General features: G+C 39.3%; 1 protein-coding gene across 2 annotated transcripts in view; it reads right to left on the bottom strand.

The window, feature by feature from the left end:
• The window catches only part of LDB2 (LIM domain binding 2), a 246,506-nt gene that overhangs the window by 137,043 nt on the left and 91,466 nt on the right, over positions 1-17,997 (bottom strand). For both annotated transcript variants that reach the window (XM_089524758.1, XM_089524760.1), the window contains exon 2: positions 6,723-6,825. In XM_089524758.1, coding sequence (XP_089380884.1) covers positions 6,723-6,825 — 103 coding nt within the window. The remainder of the gene's footprint in view (positions 1-6,722; positions 6,826-17,997) is intronic.

The raw sequence follows: 17,997 nt of genomic DNA, 5'->3' as shown, positions 1-17,997 counted from the left end.
TGGTATAGAGGATGATGTGCTAACAACGTCATTTTAAAGGTAGTCAGTACCAGCTTAATAGAGAACCATTTTGAGCATCTGCAAGGTCTTTAATAGCAGTGAAACATCAAATCAAACAGCTGCACACAAGCAGGGTCCATGCACATCTGGGACCCACACCTATGCACATGTGGAAGATATGATTATAGTAGGACAGTTTATTTCAGAGATGTCTTTGTGACTATCAGGATTTTCTATTAACCTGGCTGTGGTAGGGGTGGGGCAGCACTTCTTGGAAAGACTAAAGAGGGGAAGCTCCCTCTTTGGTCCATACTAAGGACATAAAAATGGAACACCATAGCATAATTCAGATGTGGGCTTTTAATCTCATCTCTCCATCTTTTACATTCACCTGTTTACATGTCAATCTTTTTGTGCTACCAAAGATGGTGGTCTTACTCCTCTTACAACTTTGCTGGTAGCTGGAGAACCTGGGGATGAAAGCCCAACTCAGGCCATGTTGGACCTGCTTCATGCTCATATGGAAGAAGAACCATACTGTGGCTTACACCTATTCGGATCCCATACCCTGCCATCCTAGTTTTAACCCCATCCTCACCCCAGAAAGTGAGCTCAAAGGTAGCAGATGGATCAAACTATTTCATGTGCCACTCTAAAGCTCTTCTGCTGCTGTATCACCATAAAGTTGTGACTATACTTTGTCTATATCAATGTGTATCCACTGTACACTCAGCTCCCTCTCATTGCCATGTATACAAGCTAGAAAAACATGAACAATAACTGTAAGGAACAACAAACTAGTCCACAATTTCAAAAGGGAAACCACTATCAATTAAGCTTTTTCTGTCCTTTTCACCAGAATAATTTTTTGTGTCTTATTTTGCTTGTTTAGAACTATGTCTTTTGTTTGGTAGAACAGGAAGAATGGATATTAATATTAATCTCAAATAGCAACTGAAAAATCCCTACCGTAACAAAAATCACTACCTGCTTTTTCAAATACATGCCATAAGCAAACACAGGAACTTTTTGCAGGAATAGTTGTGATAATAAAATAGTAGGATTTGCATCTCTACCCAAAACGCAACCAACTAAAACCCACAATCCTCATGTACGTTATTTTGAGCAAAGTAAACTAAAACAAATTTAAACCATGCAACAGTATGGCAGCCTTCTTGCATTTCTCCCTTTCATTTATTCTGGACAGGCAAATGTCTTGGAAGAAAAGATGCAAAGTATCCTCTCCTTAGGCATGAGCACACTCCGCTCAACCATTCTGACAGTACAAGGAACCACAATGCTCTATTTCAGGTACCACGGAGGACACAATTTAACACCCTAATATGTTAAACTGCTCCTGCCAAGATAAATTAAGAAGGAGATGGGGAAGATTTGGAGGGAAATATATTTAATCTGAATGCCCTGAATAACTAGACACTAAATCACAGGACACATGATATATCAAGAACATTGTCCCCCTGGGCATAATACTACATCAGCTACACAACAAATCATTTCCTTCAATAATCAAACAGAAAGCTTTATCACATTTAGGGAGGATTTGGGGATGTGTGAGTGGATAGTTGCAATTTGGGGGGATGGACAGGGAGACACTGATCTCAGTTCCTGGAATGACCACATATCCTACATTATGGGAACCTTCTTGGATGGGACTGTGGGGGATAGTTGCAGAGAAAAGTCTTGGTTTCCAGAGAAAGATATACACACACTTTTAACTGCTTAAAGTTTTAAAAAGAGGTGGAAAAGGAAACCACTACCCTTCATCTTCATTCTCCCACAAAAGCCATTCACTGCCTTCACCCACACCATGAAAATCAATAAATACAACCCCTAATTCACTACCTATGGATAGGGGCAGCCAATTTGGGGGGCAGCCATTTTGTATCAGCTCTATTTCCATAAGGTTTCTAAATATCAATGCATTGCATAAAGACTCCCCTGTTGAGCTCCCCCTCCTAAAAGACCATGACCCAGCAAAACATGGCTGCTTTTAAACTGTAAGTGGATGGGTCTGATATCTATACTTTGCATCCATTAACAGTACTATCACCCTTGTGAGGACACCAGGTCGAAACTGTTATCCCAGTTAACTGACTGGTTCTAACTGGTCACTTATTCTGTAGACAGAATATTCATAAGTTGCAAAAACAAAATATCACTAAAAGGGACACTTTATTTGCAGCAGTACTATTACGCTGCATTACAGATTTCTGAACAGTAACACAGACAATTGCAAGACAAATAACTCTTAGCAATTTCATCTGGTTTGTATTCCACTGAGATTTTTATAACCTTTAGTTGTGACAATGAAGTATAATCACAAAATATATAACTGTCTATGTGTGTGTGTGTGTGGGGGGGGTTGATAAAAATTTCATTTTCAGTCCTGACAAGCATTCTGCCTGCTTGACTCTCAAAGAGTTAACCTCATGGTTCCCCATCTCCGCAGTGCTGCATAAACACTGTACATTATTTTTTACTGAGCATGCTTCATCTTCTCTGGTCTCTACAGTCTTGGGCTGTCAATCAACCGTCAACCCTCAACACATCAGCAAAATGCACACCACCACACTGTCAGCACAGCAGCTGATGAGACTCTGCTAAGGACTGCCAATCAAACTTGCTTCTTTTATCCATTCTGGAAATATTTTGTCTCAGAGAAACAAAGAGCCTGGCCAACAAAGGATCAGAGTCTAGTATTTACTCTTGTTCAATGATTAGAAAGTCCTTAACTGGAAAGCATCATTTTTTCCTCTTCAGGAACCATAAAACTGATCTGTTTTGTTATTAAGATAAATGCAAATCCCTTCTCTTTTTCTCACCCCACCCCCTTTTAGATGCATAGAACAAATTTATGTGAACTATTAATGGGGTGCCTTCTTTTGAATGAAGTAAAATTGTAGCTAGTTACGACTGCTTTCATTACCTTTTTATTTATTTAAGTACTATAGATCACGCCATAGCTCAGACAATGTTTTTCATATCACATTTACTCCATCATAAAGCAGAATTTCTCTATTTTTCTGATATAACTTCAGCAAAGAAACAGATACCAATGATGCAGAATTAGCAGTTAGGCCTTGAGTCAATCATAAAAATAATTCTGGATTCATTTGACCATGTTTTACATCAGGGATGCTCTTCCTTTGTATCCAAGGCTCCGGCTGCCAATTATAAACTAATATTAACAGTATAGCACTTAAAGAATTGACAGTAAAATCAATGAAAATTTAGTTGGATATTTCAATGTATTGGAGCAGGGCTTACCTTCAGGACATTGTGCTCAAACCTTTATCTACTAATGCCTAAAATTTCTGTTAAATCATTTTATGATTTGTGGCACACAAATTCAAGGGTTTTGAAAAATCAAAATAAAGAAAATCCTTAACAATTGAATCTTCTAATTTGTTAATACAATTAAAGGATTTTATGAGGTCCAATAGATGAAGGGCATTAAGTGGGGGAAAATGTTTGTGATACGTTTTTTAAATGATCCTGGTGATGAACAGGATGTTAATTGCTGGATCACAGCATCTGTAATAGACCCAGTCAGATGGTCAATATAGAAAATAATATCTAATTGTATTAGTCATGTTTCATTGAGAAACTGTTGATATACTGTATTGCTTGATATATTGTACTGCTTTGTATTGCACTGCATTGTATTGTGACATATGTCACATAACCGGCTTAACGTGAACCGCTTTGATCAGATGGAAAAGCGGTATACAAATAATTTTTTTTATTATTTATTATTATTATTAAGTCAGATATTTTTCTCTAAGATCCTTTTAAAAGAATGTCTAAGAACCAAAACTGAAGTCCAGTTCTTAGTCCCTGCTGCGGTAGATCCTTTGATCAACAGTGCTTTACATATATTGACTTACCAAGTTTCTATTGATTCACTGAGTCTATTCCATCTGTGTACAGCCTGCATGGTATAGTGGTCTGAAGGCTGTACTCGGACCCCAGGAGACCTGAGTCCAAATCTCCGTTCACCCATGGAAACTGCTTAATGACCTTGGGCAATCCACATTCTCTCAGCCTCAAGAAGAAGCCACTGGCAAGTTTTGTCTGAATAAATTCGCCAAGAAAACCCTGCGATAGATTCACCTTAGGGTGCCTTCACTACTTGAAGATACACTTTAACAGGGGAAAAATCTCTATATGGGGCTAAAAACTGGATTTAAGCCTTTTAAAAAAATCGCAATTTAACTTTAAAAACCTGGGTAGGGAGGTTGGCCATCATTAATTTCATCCGCTAACAGCAATGTTTGAACAAATTTGTTAGTTCACACCAGAAGCTAACATTACTAGTGAATTGCAAAGCAAATACATTTACAACAATTCTTGCATTCTCTCCTCCAGATACACCATTGTATTTTGAGCTTAAAACCTTTGGAGATTTTATATTTCTTGCAGTAACTGATAGTCACTGTATCAACCACAGGCATTTAATTCATATTATCAGTTATCTCTGAGTGTTTATTTGACAAGTGCTGCCTCTTTCTGGAAGAGCTGAAGGAAAGGCTACTCTGAACACCATTTAAGGGATTATTGTTGACAGAATTACTATTTCTTGCCTTTCAAAGCAAGTGATAAGTCTGCACAGACCTTCAAATTACAGCCTCTAGCAAAACTGGTAGTGGCTGATCTGTCCCAATTAGGTTGAGTCAACTTGTCAGATATCAAATTTGCTAGATGTATTATCCATCTAAGAAGCACAGATACATCAGTAAAAAGCAATTAACGTCCAGTTAGATTGGGCAGGGCTCTGTTTCTGTGCAAAGCAGGGCTACACATGAAAAAATTTGTCAAACTCTAAAAAATATTCCTGCTGTCACAACTAATTTCTAGTGGCTGTGTTATCTTCTAACTGTGGAGAGTTCAACACACAGCGAGTCAGTAAACCTGAATCCCAATGAAAGATAAAATGATTACAAGACCCCTCAAGAGCTGCTGATCGGAGAATAAATTGTTGTGATGATTTGTAAGGTTTTTGTATTTCCTTTATCAGGGTGGCTCAGTTCAGACATGATGGAGCTGCTGATAGTGGGTGTTTCTCCTTACCAAAACCTAGAGAAAACTATGATGTTTGAAGAGGTCACACCCCTCTTAAGAGAACAGATTTGTACTTCCTTTGGTTCCTTATCTAGCAGCTATAATTCATACATCCATCATATACTTTTCTTCAGAGACAAAGGATTCTGCCATTTCAAATATTCTATTGTACAATCTCGAGTTAAGTATAATGTACTTTACATGGGGCTGCCCTTGAAGATAGTCTGTAAATTTTATGTGGTCCAGAAAAAAGAAATCCTATTGGTGTTGAGTGTTATGGCCTGGTACAGACTGCCAAAATAAAGCTGCTTCAGGTCTCTTTGGAGGCATGCTATTTAAATGATGCATGGGTCCTAAGAGTCCGGAGGTCGCGCCAAAGCCACACTCCATTCTTAAGCACTGTGCAGCTTTGGTGCAGCTTCCAGATTCTTAGGATGCATGCATCATTTAAACCACATGCCTCCAAAGAGACCCAAAGCAGCTTTATTTTGGCAGTCTGTAACAGGCCTAAGTGACATTGGCTTCATGAGCCTTCCAAGTTTCTTTTCCCAATTTGTTCCCGGCCTAACTTGTTAACTGATTTTAAAAACCTCTCTAATAAAAAATACTTTTTAAAAACTGACATGTTTAATTGCAATGGCTTAAATTCAGTATCACACTACAAGAAACTGTTAGTGTGATATAACTTGCTTTCCTTCTTCTCCCCCCAAAGCCTAAAGCCTCCCACGTCATTTGCATGGAAATGTTCCCTCACAATCCAGAACAGGTTTTTAGGATGGGGAGGTTTCCAGAGGCAATGGGAGATTTCCCCTCTCCAGTTCTGCTGACCGAAGCAGTACTCCAAGTGGCCAGCAAGTTTTTCCACCACTGAGCTGCCCTTTTGATTTTATATTTTGCTAGCTATTTCTTTTTGAAAAAGAAATGTATACATTTTACAATGAAAAAAGTGGGATGGAATGGAATTACATTTACACGAAAGTTGACTGTTCCAAAGCACTCTTCCTGGCCTAGGAAAAGCCATTCCAGCCTGCATTTCAAAATGTGTTTTCTGTGGGCAAGTTCTTCTAATTATTTATCAAGCAATTCGAATTTTATCCCATTAATCACCAAAATTTTCAGGGCAGTATACATAGTTTCCTGATTTTAGTCACAAAAAATCCTGTCCGGTTGGTTAAGCCATGGGAGTAGCCTGCGCAACATGATTTCAAAGCTGACTGAGGATCTGAACCTAACAGGTGTCTATTGCTCTTTGCTAGACGCTCCAGCTCTCCAATACTGAAAACTGTACAGTCGACCCTTCTTATACATGGATTTTTTATACACAGATTCAAGCATACACGGTTTGAAAATGTTCAAAAAAAGTATAAATTTCAATTATCAAACCTTGATTTTCCAGTTTTTATAAGGGACACCATTTTGCTATGTCATTACATTTAATGAGACTTGAGCATACACGGATTTTGTTATACACGGGAGATCTTGGAACCAAACCCCAGGGTATAACAAGGGTCCACTGTATTAACAATTCAGCAGACACCAAGGAAATGGCCAGAGCAATGCCATCCTTAAACTAGCATCTAAATCCATTTCCTGAATACACAAAACCATAGGTGAAATATTAGAATATGTTTGTCCCTTACTGTATCGCTTTGGTCCATCTTCCAAACAAAATGAAAGGGTTAAGGTTGCATCATCTTCAAAAAATTCTGTTGCAAAGGCATCCCACCAGAGGTTATCGCTGTCCTAAGAGGGAAGAAATAATTGTTTTTACAGGAGGAAATCAACTTAGATTTATTATTTGTTCAAGTGTTTACTGCCCCTTTTAAAATATTCTTAATGAAGTTTATTAATTTTATTTTTAAACCAAAAGTATTGCTCATTCATATTGCTTAGGTTTTGAAAATCTAATATAATTACATATAGAGAAAAGCCTCTTCCTCTTCAATCTTTATTAATCAAAATTCATTTGGGAGAATAAAGAGTATCCAAATTTCATCCTCAGTGTTACCACCTGCAACCTGCCTTATGACTGAGCCAGAATCCTAACATTGTTTCACAAGATTAGCAGTTGGCTTCCTTTACCATCCTTTTCAGAATTTCTTCTCATTGGGAGCTTTTCACATTACATAATTATTGCACTATGATTTCACTTTAACTGTCATGACAATGTCCCATGGATTCCTGGGCTTCGTAGTTTAGCAGCTGCCACTGCCAAAACAGATTAGGTAAGGAACTGAAAGCACACAGACAAGCAGCAAACAAAGAGGAGACAAGCTTCATGTGCTAAAAGATGGTCAACTGTTTATTAGTGTTTAAAAAGCTCAGTGCATTTTGGCCACACTAGGCCTTCCTCAGGGGCCTTCAAAAGAATTCACTGGAGTTGTGAACACTCTCCAAAATACAGGACCAGAGAGATAAAGGGACCTTTATCTCTATGGTCCTGCATTTTGGAGAGTGTTCACAATAAACACAATAAACTAGTAAACGGTTGGCCATATTTTAGCATGTGGTGCTTGTCTCCTCTTTGTTTGCTGACAGCCAAAACCGAACCAGAGGCAGGTAGCATGGCACTGGGGCATCTCCAACATCCTCCCTCACACCAGACACGCACAGTTGCCATCACTAGGACCGGACCAAAGACAGGCAATGCAGTGGTAAGATTAGGGGTGCAGGAGCATTGGGATACAAGTGGGGAAGTAAAGTGAGGAAAGACATGAGTGGAGGAAAATCAAGAGAGAAGAACAAAAGGTTGAATGGACTGGTGGCAACTGAAGGATTGGAGAGAAAAAGGAAGAGAGGGCAAACTCAGGGGAGTTGAAACAAATCAGTCAAAAAAAGTATACATGGAACAGAGTGACAAACAGCTGCTGGGCAGCACAGCAGTAGTAGTGGTGGGTAACACTGACATAATATCTCACAGAGAGAACAGCAGTGACAGCATAGCTAACACGTTAGCACTGCACAAAGGCAGGCAAAGGTGAACCTCCTGGCAAGACCCTTTCACCAAGAATATCCTGTGATGAGACAATCCAAACTAATCAAAAGGAAGAACTAGTACATAGACAGACAGATAGAAAGGAGCACCATTGGGAGATCACAACAGATCAAGGGCACAGAAAAACTCCAAGGTGGGGAGTCAAACAGTGACATGTTTAACAAGGCAAAGCTTGTCTGAAGGAGCACTACAGATATTATAGAAACATGGAATGTGAAAAGTATGAAATAGGAGAAGCTAAACAGTCAGAAAAGGAAATGGGATGCATAAATATAGCAATTCTAGGGGTGAGCAAGCTAAAATGGACAAGAATGGACAGTTTGACTCTGATAACTACACAATGTTATACTCAGGAAATGAAAATCATGAAGAAACAGGGTGCCTTTCATACTAAGGAGAGATATAGCAAAACAAAGGATACAATGCAAAATCAGATCAAATGATGTCAGTAAGGTTTCAGGGAAAATGTATAAATATTACCATAATCCATGTATATGTGCCAACCGCAGAGGCAAGGAAAGAAGATATTGAAAGATTCTATGAAGCAGTCCAGGAAGAAATTGACAACTCACAAACACTGGATTTCAAACTAATCATAGGCGGGATACAGACCGCCCAAAAAGGGCGGTCTGCCCATGCCTTGTTTTGCTGCGCAAAGGAGCTGCAGCGGACAAACCGCGTGGCTCCATCACACAGCAAAAAGGACCCGCAAAAAGCAGGTCCTTCTTGTGGCTCCATAAGGACATCGCAGTGTGCCAATGGCACACTTGTGACATCCTTATGATGCCGGGACATGCGGACGCTAAGCATCCGTCGCGTGAAAATGGTGGCACCCGTGTGTACAGGGCACTGCCATTTTGATGCCCCTGTCATGTGCTAGGGGTGAGGCCAATATGGGCAGTGCGCCCTCAGCCAACCCCTAGCATGTGACGGGGGCACCACAAAGGCCCGTCTGGAGAGGGCCAACGGCAACTGGAATGCTAAAGTAGGCAGCAAAAAAGAGTCAAAATCAGTGGGCAGATTTGGACAAGGCATAAGAAATGAAGCAGGAGAGCTACTGATAGAATTTTAAGCTTGAATGCTCTATGATAAAAAGAGGAACATACTACAGGACCAAGAAGAAGTAAAAAGACATTGGATGCAATACACAGAAGGGCTGCGTGAAAGAGATGAAGTATGAATGACATGTGGAATGAAGAAGCATATGATGATGAAAATTCTAGAAAGGGAGATGGAAGCTGCAATAAGAGAAACTAGGAAAAATACATCACCAGGAACAGACAATATTCCAATCAACCTGCTACAGTCCAGATAGACAGTAAACTCCAGTGTTAAGTAAACTATGCCAACAAAGTTGGAATACAAAACAGTGGCCAACAGACTGGAAACATTCAATAGAAATCCCCATCTACAAAAAAGGAGATGCAAAAGACTGCAGCAACTATAGGAGCATAGCATTCATTTCCTACTCAAAATTATAACTAAAATTCTGCAACATAGGCCTAGTATAGACTGGCGTTTTGCACCAGTCTGGGGCCGAAAGTAGGGCTCAGTAGAGTGGAGTGTCCGCACATCTTGGCATGCCGCCATTTACACAGGATGCACCATGATGACATCACTCATGTGCAGCACACAAATGGTGCCGCACATGGGGAGTATCATGAGGGCACGACATGACCCTTATGGAGCTCCGCTAGCACCAGCAAAAGAAGCTCCTTTTCAGAGCTTCTTTTCCTGGGAGGTTGGGGTCATGGTGTCCTGTTGCCGTGTCCCCAACCCTGTGTATCTAGAGGTGGCACAGAGTAGCTCCTCCCCATACTATCTTAACTAAGGACAGAAACAACAAAATGCAGGCATCTTACTACATCTCTAATTTTTCTCCTGTTTGGTATGTAACATCTTGCCTGATGAAGAAGCCAGTGGAGTTTCGAAAGCTTGCAACAAGTATATTGTGCATTTTGGTTGGCCATTAAAGGTATCACTGTTTGGTGGATTTAGTGGTGGACACTAAATGGTCAACACAGCTATCCCTGCATATTTGAGATGTGGTGTTGGAAAAGAGTGATGAGTGCAAACAAATGGGTCCTTAAACAGATCAAGCCTGAGCTTTCCCTGGAGACCAAGATGATCAAGTTGAGGCTATTATACTTTGGTCACATCATGAGAAGACATGACTCATTAGAAAAGCCAATAATGCCAGGAAAGGTAAAAGGTAGCAGAAAGAGAGGAAGAATGCACATCAGATGGATAGGGAGGTGATGGGCCTGAATTAACAAAAACTAAGTAGAGCAGTGTAGGATAGCAGGGCTTGGAGATGTCTCAGCCACAGAGTCACCATGAGTTGAGGTCAACTCAAGGGCAGCTAACAAAAACAGCAAAAGACACTACTGGCTGAAAATTCTAATTATCCCTCCCTAAAATGGAAATCCTAGGATTTCATAGGATGTTGCCATGATAATTAAAGTTAAAGTGGAATCATAATGCTATCACTATGTGGTGTAAAAGGCCCCAATGTTGCCGTCACATTATTTTATCCTGTACTCTTAGGAAAGGATCATATTGCTAATATCATTGAAAGGTTGACTTGCTTGGATTTTAAAAAATAAACATGAAACCATCTACTACATATTCCCAACTACAAGATTTTGAAATATCTCTTTAAAATATTTATGCTTCATATTGTAATGGGACATAAATTAGCACAATAAAAGTATAACACTGTATATAACATTGTATAGTAGAATTGATGACCTCAGTCAGGAATGTGCTGGAAGTCACTGGGGTGAGAGGGGAGGGCGATGAAGGGTGACATTATGTTAGAATGATGTTCTTATCTGTTTAGGCTTGTTAGTTAATTTGTTTTTTCCTCTTTCCTTCTCTGCTTGTTTCCTTATTTGTTTGTTTTGGGGTCTTATCCCCCTTTTTAATGTGCATGTGTGTTATTGTTTGTCGTGTGTTGGTATCTTCTTTTTTGTATTATTGAATTATTAATAAAATTTATATTATTACAAAAATAAAAGCTGAAAATGTCAGAGGGAAGTGTTACTGGGTGGTATGTGGATATTAAACTTGGATCTCTCTCTCTACACACACACCTCTACCCCTACTGGGACAAATACTACCGCTACTACTTTTTTTCACCCCAGCCCTCTGCAGCAATGAAGATGCCAAATATGATCTCAGGCTTGAAATCAGCAATGCAGTTAGGACTAAAGGAGCTCAGGGGTAAAGACAGGTGCCCTCCCACATCAGCCAGAGAATATTAGGAAGTAGGGCTCAGTGTCAGCACCTGGGATGGTTTGATGTTGGTCAATGCAGCATCCATTATTTGGGTTCATTTTTAAAAATGTTTTACAGTCAGGAACTCACCAACTCAGAAAGTATAGTATATGATCACATTTTGAAAAAATGTACCATTCATTTCTATAAGAAAATTATTCTTATTTCCAAATAACTGGCTATACTATGGGGATATAACACTTGCATAACTAGCTAGTTGCACAAGTGGTCTGGATTTTTTTTTGCCAGCCTGTGTATGAAGGTCTTTGAGACCTCTTTATATGAGCATTTCCCCAGGCTATGCAACACTCCACAGCACTCCTAGATAGATGCAGGAGTATAGGCCTGCCCTTCTTCCACTAGTCTTGCTGTCTCGGCTCACTTCACACTCCTGTGGAATTACGGTAGCATGATACTACGCAAGCTCACTAAAAAATACAAGCATTGTGTTTAGTGTCAGGGCAATAGAAGCAAAATGCATTGTACTCCTTCAGCCAACACAGTGTGACTGATTTAAGTGAGTGTTAAAATGCAAACCTGCATGTGATCAAAGTATATTTTAATCAGGTTTGCCTGTTTGTTTTCTGTAACATATCAGAGCAGAAGAAGCAGTTGTAAAGCAAGGAAAGGAGAGGGGAATGTTAGTTGTGTGATTTACATGGAAGTAATATTACCTCTGTTAAAACCTGTAAATCCTGGACCTACAGATGCCTAACTGCTCTGTACAGATGCCTAACTGCTCTGCTTTCCCCTTGGGAACAAGAGATAATGGCCCCAGTAAGACAGGATGATAGAATTTCAACCACTGTTTCCAATTGTAAATTGTATTTCATTTTCTGAAAACAGCCACAGTGAAAGAGCTCCTGAATCCCACTAGAGAAAGGCATCAACCTGTTCAGAATCTCATTGAACTCTCCACCCACTAACAGTTCAAAATTGAGAAACCAGTTCACACACACAAAGCATATGCTTTCCAGTATAAAAGAAGAGGATGTCTCAATGTCTCTCCCCATTAAATATCATGCAAGTCACAAAATGAGCCCAGAACGATGCTCCTACTGGACCAAATAAATAATGTATCAGTTGGAGATAACAAACTAGAACTAGTTATCTGGATTCTGACAGTTAGTCTGGTTCATTGGAGTTTGTGCTATGCTTTATAGTAGATCGGCTGGAATCTTGGCAACACAAGAAAGCAATCTGAAATTTTCTCTCCATTAAACAGTAAATAGTTTGAAAGTTCCTGGTATAGAAGTTTCTGAACTTAGATTCTAAATAGCCCCTAAAGGAGAGTTTAAAAGTTGTTGTTGTTGTGTGCCTTCAAGTCATTTCTGATATATGGCAACCCTAAGGCAAACCCATCATGAGATTTTCTTGGCATGTTTCTTTAGAGGGGGTTTGCCATCGCCATCCTCTGAGATACATTATCCATCCTCTGAGGCGGAAAGAGTGTGACTTGCCAAAGGACATCAAGTGGATTTACATGGCCAAGTGAGGATTCAAACCCTGGTCTCCAGAGTCATAATCCAACACTCAAGCCGCTATGCCATGCTGGCTCTCATATCAAGTATATATTTAAGAGTATATACAGGACCAAATGTGTTGGGGTGTTTTACTAATAAAACAACCATATTTTGAGCATCTTGAGACACATCTCGAGCTTCTTCTGTGGAATCCCAAGAGCACCATGTGCAGTAACTAGATTTTTTTTTATTCTGGGAACTGATTTTAAGAAGGGCGGTATATAAATAAAATAATAATTATTATTATTACAATTCCCCAAAAGGATCTTTCTAAAGCGCTGCTAACCATCTTTTGTGACCATCTTTGTGCCATGGCAAGAATGAGCTAACCTCATGGGGTCAACAGCACACAGCTGAGGATCTAATGATGTACTACAGTTGCCATAGGTAATACACATCCCCACATTTTTTCACATCTCATTTTGATAATTTAAAGGTTAAATGGCATACCTGATGGCACACCTGAGTGGGCTGTATCTGGCCATAGGCTAATACTCACCAAGGCCACCTTTACTGAGGTCTTCTAGCATGGGAAGAAATGGAAGTTTCTAGGAGTCAGTCAGTCACTCAATTTAAGTAAACTCCAAGAGAAGGGGAAATGCATAGAGCTTCTGTTCAACTCATATATTGCTTGTTCTCATTTATATCTAAAATGTCTACTGGCTGGAAAGTGCAGAAAATACATTACGGATTCTCTGAGTGGAACATTAAAAACACCCATTTTTTAAATCACAATTTGAACATACCCAAGATTTTTAATCGGATATTTTCTGCATGCTTTAAATTGGTGGGGGGAGACACCTTGGAATTGAAGTCACCTGAATATATAAACACGAAGTTCAACAGCGAAGACATATTTCCAATTAAAATTGCATGTTCTAATATTTGCCAGCAAGCCAAATGGCATTTTCAGCCAAATGGTGGAGGAAACCAAACTGGGGGAGGGGGGGTATAATTACAAGAAGGAAAAATGATTTTTAAAATCCCCCTTTCTCAACAAAAAGAGTCAAGGCTGCCCCCAGGCATCCTTAACTCATGCGCTGACAGGTTACCTGGGATTTTTGGCAGAATAATTATTTTCCAATTCAGCAATAATGAGATATTACCATGGCAACCCTCCTTTCACATTGCACACTCCTGCTCTCAAACATTGAAATAATGGACAAAAAATTAATACTTTGAAAAGTACTTTAAAAATACATTTAAGGCAAAAGGACAAAAGAAAGAAAAGAGTAGAAGAAACTGGCAGCAGGTTCAGGAGAGGAGAAGTGACCAGTGACCCTTGACATCAACTGCACATTGAGTTTTTAGGTAAGTTTTTCTTTTGTAGAAATTGCACTCCAGACCTCCATGTTTACTTTTTCTCTAGTATTATCATGAACATTTTTCAGATATAAATTCTTTGGAGGAATTCTAGTGATACAGAATTCCATTATTGCCATATCTTTAAGGCCAGGTGACATAGGCTTGCTCTTAACGTCTAAATGTCATATTGAGAAGGATCATTATTTTATTTGTTTGGGGTTGTTTTTAGCAAAATGGCTTGTGGAATTTAATGTGTAATGGAAGGAAATCTGCCTCTCTAACAAATATTTGGGTTATGACCCTGTTCAGTTCAATGGTAACAAGTGACATAGGACCTGGGCATCCTTATGCACATCAAAAGGCATAGCCAACAAGTTCCGAGGATAACACTGGCCTGTTACAGACAGTCAAAATAAAGCTGCTTCGAGTCACAGTGGAGGTATGGTGTTTCAATGATGCATGCGTCCTAAGAGTCCAGAAGCCGCACCAAAGCCACGCTCCAGACTGGAGCGTGGCTCTGGTGCAACTTCTGGACTCTTAGGACGCATGCATCATTGAAACACCATACCTCCACTGTGACTCGAAGCAGCTTTATTTTGGCTGTCTGTAACAGGCCACTGTGAGACAGTTCAGAAATATGTATTCATCCAGATGCCCAGATGGAAAGCTAATTCCATATATTCTACCCACCCACCCTTGGGCCAATTGCTTTTAAGATCTTCTTGAGAAGCCTTTTATTGAAGGCTCTCCAACGTCTCTTTCACTCACATTTTGCAGAGTGAGATGTCATCATAAGCTGTTTATAATCGGCCCATATTTTCCCAGGAATTATTCTTTCCTTTTTTTAAAATGCTCCCTCTTAAAACTAGACAGTTTCCCACTGTGAATACTCCTTACTACACATTTTTGATGGAAGTGTGGTTTTAATGGAAGTTGGAATTGATGCCTCTTTGCTCTCTTTATAGGCACACCATCATTATCCTATTACTTTTAGGCCCATTATATATTTAGTTGTTTCATTTTCGTTAGTGTTAGATATTTTTCATTATTTATCTGGAACCACCTTTCCAATATAGTGACATCCAGATGTGAAACTTTCCTTACATTTGTTGGATTCAAATCCTTAGTATGATCATTAGCACTAAAGTGCAAGCTATACCTATGTGATTTATGGAAAGTTGTATCTTTGATGCATAAATTAATGATTTTTTAAAAAAGAATTCAACTGTTTGTACAGTGTATCCTTGTTATACGCTGGGGTTTGGTTCCAAGATCCCCTGTGGATAACAAAATCCGTGGATGCTCAAGTCCCATTAAATATAATGGCAGGGCATAATGGTGTCCCTTATAAAAAATGGAAAATCAGGGTTTGATATTTGAAATTTATACTTTTTAAAACATTTTCAAATCATGAATGCTTGAAACCATGTATAAAAAATCTGTGTATAAGAAGGGCCGACTGTATATATTTTTGTTGTTCATATTGCTGTGTGCTTTCAAGTAATTTCTGACTTATGGTGACCCTAAGGCAAACCTATTAGGGGGTTTTGCTGGCAGAATTTCTTCCTTTCCTTCCTCTGAAGCTGAAAGTGTGAAAGTCACCCAGTGGGTTTCCATGGCTATGCTGAACCCTGGTCTTTCAGTATCCTAGCCCAACACTCAAATCACATATCCATCAACATTATTTCAGAGTTTGGCTATCCAAGAGGGGCTCATTTTGTGTGACAAATATATTCCCACCCCACAGTCTGCTGTTTGGAGATCAGAGGGACATCAAGAATGCAACTGAAGGTACTAGTAGTAAGGTAAGCATGACAAAACCATCAGTATATTGTAAACATACACTGAGTGACCAACTGATCTGGGCTGAAAATGTCCTTATCGAGGCTACAGAATTAACTATATTAAATGTATGCTCAGCTTTTTCACTTTTCTTTTTCTTTAGTTTAATCCAGACCACATTCAATGAGCAGGCACTTGAGATTTGCACACACACATACAGTGAAATATTTTCACTGCTCTGCTCTTAAAATCTGAACTGGCATCCTGGATTAGACTTGCCATTTACTATTTCATATATCTCTTGGTTAGGTCTTAATGGCAATGCACTGCTTTATTTCATTTTGGAGAATGGCTAGATGCCATCTGTGCAACAATGTATGTTTGAATTGGCAAGAAGATCTGATGGCTTGGAATGAGGAACTGTGTGTTTTCCATTTAATGATATGCATCCAATTTCTTGCCAGAAAATCTGCTTGATACTCTGAGCACAATGCCAGTTTTGTAACTGTCTTATTAATTAACTTAAACTTTTGTTTCTGTGCCAATTTCAAACTCATCTGAGCTTCCTGTAGAAAAAATAAATAAATAATTCCTTGTTGCTTTTCTCTTTTGTTTCTTAAGTGAAACTAAGTATACAGTGGTTGTTCTACCAAAGCATTGATACAGGTTTAATTTACCTGTGCAAGTGATATTATTATTATTATTATTATTATTATTATTATTATTATTATTATTATTTTAAAACTTTATTTACATAGTACTGTATATACAATCTTTTAATTAGACAGTTCCCTGCCCTCAGGCTTACAGTCTAAGAAGACATGATATAAAAGTGCTACCAGTCTAAACTAGAACTTGAGATCATTGAATGAAACTAAATGGCAAGAAGTTTCAGGGATGGAAACAGAAAATACCAAAGTGTTTGTGACCACAGTAATTTAAACTTAACCATGAGTATTTGAGAAATTCTGGGGATTACATTTACTAATGCCTAGTAGTAGCTGACACAGAATCTCCATTTTTGGAGGCAATGCCATGTCCAGAAAGACATGGGTGTGGTACACACAAGGCTAAAGCACGGTGCTGGCACCATACTAGGGTTAAGGGATCGCGCGGCAACCACACGGTCCCTAACCCTAGTACGGCGCAGTGCTGTAAAAATGGCAGCGCCCCATGTATACGGGAGCTGCCATTGTGACATGATGGACGCATAGCGTCCACACGTTGCACCGCATCTGTGATGTCATGAGTGCACCACCTTTTTCCTCTGCAGGGAAGCTGCACGGTTTGGCTGTGGAGGAAAAACAGGTGCTGGCAGGCTTCCCTTTTTGGGAGGTCTGTACCACACCAATATTTAAAAATCCTAGACAGTGGAATGAAAATAGGGAATAACTGTTGTCATGTATATGTCCTGTCTGTGTATTCCTGAGAAGCACCTGGTTGGAAATTTGGACTTGACTGGTCCTTGTTTGGATCCAGCAAGTCAATTTTTGTAGCCTTAGTGGGCTCTCTTTATAGTTGATGTGGTTAGGACTGCACTGATGCTCCCAAACATCAGCTCCTACTCTAAGAAATCCTACCAGTGTTATGAAGAATCAAGTGCTTGGAACAAACTACTTTTTCCAGGGGTGATGAAGTTTATTGCATGCAACTCATCTTCCTGTGTTACCATATTCTGGCAGAAGCAATGACGCAGTACTTTATAATGCAATATATTAATGGCTTGTATTTCTGGAAGGGGCACTCTCCACATTCAAAAATGCAATTTTTTTTCTCTGAGTGATAAACTGTCATTGTGGAAAACAATGCACCTGGTAAGAGGAGAATGATACAGAAAATACCCTTTTCATGATTTACTCAACTTTTTTTAAAAAAAGCTAGATATCTTTCAAGAATGATATTCTCTAATGCAATGGGTATGGAAGCCATTTCCTTGTTCTCCCAGAGAAAACTATGTATTAGAAGAAAGATGGATATAATAGACTGGACCTCAAAATGACTGTCCTATGTTGAGCTACCTTTCTCCATCTA

The sequence above is a fragment of the Sceloporus occidentalis genome, unplaced genomic scaffold, assembly GCF_023333645.1.
Source record: "Sceloporus occidentalis isolate IW3139 unplaced genomic scaffold, rSceOcc1.0.p SCAF_5, whole genome shotgun sequence".
Classification (NCBI taxonomy): Eukaryota; Metazoa; Chordata; class Lepidosauria; order Squamata; family Phrynosomatidae; genus Sceloporus; species Sceloporus occidentalis.
The sequence above is the reverse complement of the archived record's forward strand: the minus strand, read 5'-3'. Positions and strand labels throughout refer to the sequence as shown.